This window comes from Gavialis gangeticus, unplaced genomic scaffold (genome assembly GCF_001723915.1).
Source record: "Gavialis gangeticus isolate Ggan-Ray unplaced genomic scaffold, GavGan_comp1, whole genome shotgun sequence".
Lineage (NCBI taxonomy): Eukaryota > Metazoa > Chordata > Crocodylia > Gavialidae > Gavialis > Gavialis gangeticus.
Window position 1 is genome coordinate 36,255 of NW_017728965.1, and position 8,744 is coordinate 44,998.

The window sequence follows — 8,744 nt, forward strand, 5'->3', positions numbered from 1 at the left end:
GGGGGGGGGGGGGGGGCAAGGGATTGGGGTCATTGGACAAGGACGGTCACAACAGGAGCCAGAGGGGTTTTTTGTTTTTTTGTTTTTTTTGGAGGGGAGGGGGAAGGACAAAAGAAAGTAGCACAAAACCAAAAAATAAGCATGAAGGAGGTTTATATGGGTACAAAAACCAAAAGAAACAAAAACCAGGCAGTAATTAAACAGAAGATGTCAGCAAAGAATTAACAACCACCAAAAAGACCAGGGGGGTTGTTATTTATGCAGAATACAAAAAAAAAAACCACACACACACACACACACACACACACACACACACACACACACGGCAATACATAGGCACATCAATTGGCAAATTAAAATCCAGCATTGGAATCAGAACGTGATAGGAGCCCCGTAAACAAGACGTGTTCCAGAGAACGTCAAGGGAAGGGGAATAAAACAGAGGCATTGAGCACGTGAGGAGCAAATAAATAAAATCAGATTTCACCGTACGTCAAGAATGAAACGGAAGACAAAGCAGGAAACAAAGGGTTAAAACAGACCCAAACCCAAAAGGAAAGAGAGGGAAGTGAGACAAAGGAAAAGAAAGAAGAAAGAAAAATTGCATCAGCGTCCAGATTCTGCAGTGGACTCCCCTGAATAGCTCACCCAGGGAGAGGAGCATTTGCAATGCAACACAACCTCCGTTGGGTTTGGCCAGCAAAGACAACTGGACTTCCCTTTGTAATCTGCATGGGACCCACTGGCTGATCTCAGAGCTCTTAAGATCTCTCTCCTCTGGAACAGAAGCTTATGGCTATGCCCAGCACAGTGGTGTTGGGGTGGCCTTACAACCTCATGATACAGAGGGGAAGTTTCCAGCTTAACTCTCACTAGATTTGGCTTGTATGAAAGCACAATCTGCTAAACTCCGAGGGAACCAAGGCAAAGGGCTGCCTACCAAGGTCTACGTGATCTGAGACAATAATCAACCATGATCTGAGACCTATCAGATGGGGACTATTGACAAACTCTGGGCTCTGTATCTGCCAACCAGGCCAATAATGTCATGGGATCTATCCTTCTCCAGCTGCCACTAAATCCCACAGGATCCATTTAAAAACACCCCTCACTCTGACAGGATGATTGGAAGCAAACTCTTTGGTTATTGCACTCCCTCAGCCTATATTCACACAACTTCACAGCAATATCTGCCATACATTCAGACAGCAGCCTGCTCCCGAATCAGCAGAGGATCCCAACATCTTAGATCACCTCTCCTTCCAGAAGGATCATGGCTGCATCCTTGCCTGAGTCTCAAGTCCCCTTTGTGGCATTTGCTGCTAGATGCTACATGGGATCAAAAGGCTCAATGAAAGGAGTGCTCCGTTTGGTATTTTCAGTCAATTTTGAGCCGCTGTGTAACCTCCTTTGGGGACAACCACTGCGGGTAGACAGCATGAGCTTCTTTGACCTGTCTACCAGAACTAGCTCTAGTGATAGGAGCTATCTTGCCCTCCAAATCACCTCTCTACTAGGTCACTGGAGCCCCTGCCACATGTCACATAATACATGATTCACCAGTGAATTGCACAATACATTTTCACCAGCCACATGTGCAAAGGAATCATCATGCAATGAACCAATTAATTGTGCAATACCAGCCACATGGGCAAAGTAATTATCATACCATAAAAAGGCCATTCAGCTACAAGAGAACCAACCAGCTACATAGTGCTCATAAACATGTACCAATTTTATAACTGGTTTCTATCTAGCTTTTACCCAGCTAGCACTTTTACCTGAATGTGTGGCAGGACCTTAAGTGTTACCTGTCTTTGTAGAGTAGCCTGCAATATCCACCCTGAAAGCAGAAGGGCCTCCCAGCACCAGGGCTTGGGAGCAAATTGGTGTGGAAGGTTTTGCTCAAACTGCACTGAGAAGTTCTTGAGTTTGAGCGTCCTGGAGGCATATTCACCCAGGTAACCAGCCTCACTGGTACTGCAATAAGTGGCCCACAGAACAAAGCAGGAACTCCACAAAAGCAGCTAAGTGGCTATGGGATAGTTTTAAATCCAACTAAATGATTTTGCCATAAATGGTATAGGAAGAATGCAAATGAATGTTAAATGTGCCTCTGAGGCCAAATGTTATCTTTTAAAATAGGTAGAGAAACCAAAATCTCAAAAGAAAAAAGGGCTTTCTTCAGTCAATGCTGAAAGCCCAATGTCCAGTCTAACCAGTATGTCACATGGAGACTGGCAGTGGCCAGGACCAGTCAGAACCAGTAAGCAGGGTTTCTGCTGGGCTTGGAGGTGGGGCACTCTGATCAGAGCTCTACACTTGCATCTGCCCAATGCTGGAAGCCTAGCAAGGTCACGGGATGAGACTGCAATGTGGTTAATCAGGTCTTCATAACACAAATCAAGGGCTTCCACAGGAAGGACTAAGAACTTCAGGTCAATATCTACCACATGCATAGATGGCAGCCTGCCCCCAAAATCAGGAGAGGATCCCAGCATCTTGGATCACCTCTTCTTCTGGAAGGAGCACAGCTACAGTCTTGTCTGGGTCTGAAGTTCGCCTTGTGGCACGTGCGCCAGACGCTACGTGCTGGGATCAAAAGGCTCAATGGAGGAGTGCTGTTTGGCATTTCACAACCCGAGGACAAAGGTGAGACTTAAATGCACAGGAATGTCAGCCTTGTCACACAATGGCAGCCTCATCTCATGGGTAAGTTAGCTTGAGGTAGTGGCCTGTCCTTTGGAAGGCAGTCTGCTATGATCTCCGCAACTCTGTTGAGCAAGCTAGGCTTGGAGAGACAAGAAGCACAGCCACAGAGCCTTATGGAGAGCTGTGCCAGGAGAAGGGTTGCCCTGGGGTGAGCACAGCTGTCATTTTATGTAGGGAAGATGGCTAGGAACTGACAGAATCCAATGGACTTCATACAGTCCTATTGCTTGAGGCTACACAGAAGAGCATGCAACTTAAATCTCTCAGATCTGGGTTATCCAAGGGAACAGAGGTAGCATGCATTCTGGTGGAGCGAATTAAATTAAAAAACACAGTTCAAGTCAAGTGGCCACTGACATCCAAGCTATACAACATGTGGAAGCTGGGACAGTCTCTGGGCAAGATATGGAAAAGGTGAGAGGTTGGTACCAGGAGGTAGGTACACTCTGTCCACATGGCTCTCAGGCAGCTATGAACACAGCACTAGGCCACGGGGTTTCTGATGCCAATTAAAATGGTTGGACCTGAAGTAACATATAGTTACCAACCACCCTGGGGCAACTTATCTCTCGGGCAAAAAATTGAGTAGGGGGAACATCCATGGGGAAAGTTGACCAAACCAGCTACTATTATTCTAGGTTCAGGCTCTATCGGGGGGGTAGTGTTTTGTCTGGAATACTATCATGCATTACATTTAACCCTTACCTTCTCTGGAAGGTCTTCTCTGTGTAGGCAAGGCCTTGAAAAAGCAAAGATGCATGAACCCAAGCTGGCTCTCTTCAACCAGCAGCACTTTGTAGACAAGAAGCCCAGGTGGCAGGAAGTACCAAGGCCACTGGTAAGAGCTGAGACCGTAGGCATGGGGAGGTTTCCAGACAGGCCATTGGGAAGGAAGATGGCACTTAAAACTAGTGGGTTCTCTTCAACATGTAGGCAAATGGAGAAAAGTTGCCAACCACTGGGGAACTGACTGGCACTAGCCAGGACCCTGTTGCTTTGGGGAGGGAGATAGGCGAACTAAAGACGGAAGAATACTTCTCTAGGCTTCTGGGTAGCTGGCTGGAGGGTAGCTTCATGCCCTAGGAGGTGCCTGGACACAGCAGGGCTGCAGTTACAGGTCCAGGTTTCTCCAGGCTTAAGCTGCCTTCTCACTTCAGGGCAGGTTTAAAGGGCAGCCGGTCAGAGATCCTTCCTCCTCTGCTCCCTCACTGCCTCCATCCACATAAAACCAAGGAGCAATTAATACAGGCAGACAGCTGAGACACGGATTAGCTACAAAGGTGTCACTGGGAATGTTCCTACGTCTGAGATAGTAGGAGATCACAGGTTTCCCACCTTGGGTGTCTCAAAAGAGCCCCATAGCAGCCAGTCTGTTCCAGCATGCTGAGCTCAGGAAAAAACAGTGAGAATAGCAGGTCCTCACAACTAAGCCAATAGTTTAGACCCTAGGGGACTGACGTAGAGGCTTAAGAGGAAGCAGCCAAGGTGGAAAAATTGGCTTCTGGGGACAAAGGATTTTTCTAGTGACAGAAAAAAACATACCTAATTATATGACCAATCAAGGAAACCCAGAGAGGGGTGCTAGGAACACTTGGGTATTACAGCCAATTCAACCGAGTCAGAGCTTCTAGCAACAAAGCCAGGAAGATGGAGGCCTCAGAACACTGTACTACAAAGAAACTTCCCAAGCAAGCTAGACAGGGGGACTTGGACATCCCAAGACTCAAACATTTATCTGGGTTACAGAAACTACAGTGAAAACTTCCCTAGCAAGCTAGACATGGGGACTCAGCAGACATCTATCCTAAGACTCAGTAGACATCTATCTGCGTTATGGGCACTGCTGGCCAACTGTATAGCTCAGACATCTCCCAAGACAGAGGTCCCAGACAAATGTGTGACAGTCATCATAGCAGCCACCTGAGAGACTTATCTGCTGCACCCGATTTGTTCATGCCCCGAATCACCTATTCAGGGAGTCCTGAGCTCCAGAAGGGGTTAGAGGCTCATGATTTGCGTACCTCCTACTGTTAGCACTCTCAGCCGCTCCTTGAACACTGCCAGATCTGGGTGGGGGAAGGGAAGAGGTGGGTTGCAGAAGGGAGGAAGACAGAGATACAGCAGTCAAAGTTAGTTTAAAAACAACACTGGAACTGTGAAAAAGTAGCCATGGAAGGCACAAGTAAAAAAAAGTCACATACAATTCAAACCGGCACAGGAGAAAGGGTTAGAATGGAGGATGACTACACGCTACAGAGGGGGTAGGGGGTGGGAAAAAGATCCAGGTGAATATACTTCAGACAGCCAGCCAGAGAGGGGAAGAGCCCAGGGCGGCATTGACACTGGGTAGCAATTGAGCTGCATGGTTTGAAATCTCCTCTTGGCTGCACATCTTGTTGAGGGAACAAAGTGCGACAGCTGAAGGCAACCATCTGACTAGGGCCCCTGAGAGAGACCATCTCTGTCCCCTGCCAAGTCACCCTGGAGTTTTGTGGTGAGGTATTAAGCATTTCAGGGAGAAGTTAATTGAGCCAGGAAAACAATGTCCTTGGGTAGTTTAGCTCTAGGGGAAGTTTAGATGGTCACCCCTGAAGAGGAAGGGGGGGAGGTGGAAATCCGCGGACAGTAGGCTGCTAAGAGCAACGGACTCCAGTACAGCTATGGACAGAGAGGGGAGTTAAGTGACCCCTGCACTTTAACTCCACTTCTGGACAAGGTACCTCAGGGGTCCCCATCTCTAAAACTTTTCAGATACCTCTGCTAAGGACTATGCCACAAACACCAAGTCAGTTGGACACTGGGAAGAGGAAGCCGGCTGTGTGTTCATGCTGGGTCTCCTCATTTCTGGCTGGTACCATGTTACTAAAGCCCCCAACATGCAGCTCTCTGTAGAGCCAGCTCTGAGGAGGTGCTCAGGACATCATGAGCCTGTCACAAGTACAGGCAATAGAAACTAGGTCATTGCATCAGGTGTGTTCTTGTTTTCAAGCCTCCGTCAGAGGCATTGGGGATGCTAATAGACATGCAGAAAGCATGAGTTACAGCAACCCCCCCCCCAAACAGATGGTCCCCATTTAGTCGGTGGGGGAGAGGCAATGAAGCTCCACTTGGGAGCCAACCCAGGGGACATCCAGGTGACCCTGGCTCCCCTAGCCCCACCCATGCCGTCTTCAGGATGGGCAGGAGGTGGGGAGGAGTAAATCAAGGGAGGGGGCTCCATCTGGGGTTTGCCCAGCCTGTGCTGGGGAGTAGGGTGGGTAGACTGGAGCTCCCGAGATGGGGACAGGGCTCTGATCCACCTGCCAGCGCAGGCTGGGCAAACCCCAGACAGCTCCCTCCTCTCCCATGCTGAAGACAGCACCAGAGGTGGGGCTGGACTGATGCAGCCCAGCCCTGCCCCCCGACAGGGACAAACAGAAGTTAGTGAAGGTGCTCTGCTTTGGAGTACCTTCAGCTGAACCCACATTAAATGAGGACTAATTTGTCCCATGATCAAGCACTTTTAAAGTGCTCTGCAGCTACGTACTTCTGTCAGGGTAGAGTGCTTTCAATGGGCCAAATCGTGTGACAAACAACTTCTGTCATCTTCCTGGGTGCTGGCTGCATCCCAGGTTGGGGATGGCAACTAGGCTGTGCCAGTGCTCCTGCTTGGACCAAACTTAGAGGGTCCTCATTAGAGGCCTGGCATCTCTGCTCAAGATCAGACCAACATCAGATTTGTGGTCAGAAAAGACTTTTACCACTTGGTCAGATTGCGGGGGGAGAAGGGGGGGCAGCACAGGTTGCTTTACTCAGCCAGTGGGGGTGGATCTCTTCAGTGTATTAAAAACCTATCACAGCGCAAGACATTGGCCACTATGGTCCCCTGCTTTCTCTGTGGCAGGTTCAGGTGTGATGCCTCATGCAGCTTTGATGGTAGTTTGGCCAAGAGGTGGGACGATGGATTTGTTTGGGATGGTTTATGCAGGGCTGATCCTGCCCCAGATTTCAGGGGGGACGGAAAATGTATCTTCATGGAACACGGCTTTTGCAGAGATGTGGCTTTCACTCCCCACCCCTCTTTCCAGTCCACCCCTCCAGACGCACTCCCCACAAGCAGCCTGTCCACTCATCCTGGCCACCTCAACATCTCCCAAGAGGACTGCCATCCTGGTCGCTTCATCCAAATCAACCAGCAGGCCAGAAGTCAGCGCCTGCAGGTTTTGAGCAATGAACAGTGAGGAAGTCACCTCCACTTTCTCTTATTTGCAGATAAAAGGAATTTCTCCACAGCTTAGCCACCAGGAGGGGACCCAATTTCCAGATGCATAGGAACTGCTAAAAGAAGCAGCAGCCGAGGCCTGGCCTGGAGGTACCAGAGCCATCACGGAGAAGCCAAGCTGCGTAGCATGGGCTGGGACGCCAATGTACCTCAGTTAACACAGGGCAAGGAAATGTGTTGGTGCCTCTGGATCCTGCAAGCCACACCAATTCCATCCAGAGCTCCTCCAACCCTAATGCTTTACTGTGCTCTGGGAGAAAGCCACAGCATGCAGAGCAATGTGTCCAGCTGACACTCCCCTCACACCACTTACCATTCCTAAATCAGGAATTGAGGTGGAGTTTCCAAAAGAAAAAAAAAAAAAAGAAAAAGAAAGCCTGCTAAAGGTAGGCTGGAATTCAAGTGCCAGAAACGCTGCCAAGTCACTCTCAGACAGGCTCCAAGAGTTCAGCCTTAACATGATCAGAGGGTAAGTGTGGGAATGGCCCATCAGCTAAACAAAAACCAAGCAAGCAGCAAGAGATCACAGCAACTCTTTTCTTAATGACAGCTCTGCCCAAGCAGATTGTTCTGTTATCTCCAAGCTGATCTGTCATGCCTTCAGGAGAAATTAAAGACCAAGTCATTACCCAGCCTGCCAATTAACTAGACCCTCCTGCAAGCATCCCCCACTTTGTTAGGAAATCACTTTTCCAAGCAGAAAGCCAGAGGGATTAGCTTAGAAACTGGCTTCCCCCGCCACAAACCCACTACAGGGGGTTCTTAGACCCTTTGTTTGGTCAAGGGAGATAAGGTTTTCCCTCCCCGCCCCAGCCCCATAGCTACCAGTCAGAGAAGGGGACAGACAAGAGGGGTATACAACTACCACCTCTCAAAGGCAAGATGACTTCTTCCTTGGGAGTTTTGGCAGGCAGGCTATAACCCAAGCCAGCAGATCCCATTTCTACTGCAACAAGCCTGGATTCACCCAAAATGAGTTGAAGACATGTAGGGAGCAGGGAGGGAGCCAGCAGCTAAGAGATGCCCAAACCAGCCACTTTATCCAAGATTGCCAGCTTCTTGTGCTGTTATGCTAGCAGTATTGTACCCTTAAAGGCTTCTAATAGCTCTGGGTTTGTCTCCAGCACTGACCCACTCAATACTGAGCACTCATCTGCTTCAGTCCAAGGCTTCCAGGTGCCAGAATCTCACCAAGCGGTCACCTGCCTTTGACCTAAAAGGCAAATCTCGCATTCTGGGAATGCGGAACACTCACACTATACTGATTACATCGAGTGCATTTCCACAGGTGGCTGCATATGATAGCCACCAGCTTAATTTAATGCTAAGCTTCATCTCAAGAATTTGCCTATTAATTGTTTTCCCTGGAGGAAAAGACAGCCCTAAGTCCTAACCTCCTGATGTGCAGAACCCTACAGCTTGTACACCAACTCAACAAGCTTTCCTAAATTCACCTGTCATAATGTGTGCTTTCACTTCAAAAGGGATCAACTTGAGGAAGCCTAGTTTTCCCAGAGCTAAGCTTTCACCTTGGGAGGATCAGGAACAGCTGGCATACCATATTCTCTTGCATACAATACACTTCCCCCCGCCCCCAAGCAAGCAGAGTGTGACTGTGACAGGGTTAGTAATTAAATTCCCTGCTGACAGAAAGGGAGAGAAGTCAGCAACCACTTTACAACACGGCATCTTTGTCCTCCTATTCCAGCAAAGAAAAGTCAACTTCCCCCACCTGAAACATGGACCCCAACCTTAGAGCACCTTTTTTTTT

General features: G+C 48.8%; 1 protein-coding gene across 4 annotated transcripts in view; it reads right to left on the reverse strand.

Moving 5' to 3' along the window:
- Positions 1-8,744, reverse strand: part of OGDH (oxoglutarate dehydrogenase) — a 70,738-nt gene that overhangs the window by 34,973 nt on the left and 27,021 nt on the right. For 2 of the 4 annotated variants that reach the window (XM_019503931.1, XM_019503940.1), the window contains exon 4: positions 4,734-4,778. The exons of the other annotated variants lie outside the window; for them this stretch is intronic. In XM_019503931.1, coding sequence (XP_019359476.1) covers positions 4,734-4,778 — 45 coding nt within the window. The remainder of the gene's footprint in view (positions 1-4,733; positions 4,779-8,744) is intronic. 4 annotated transcript variants of the gene reach the window in all.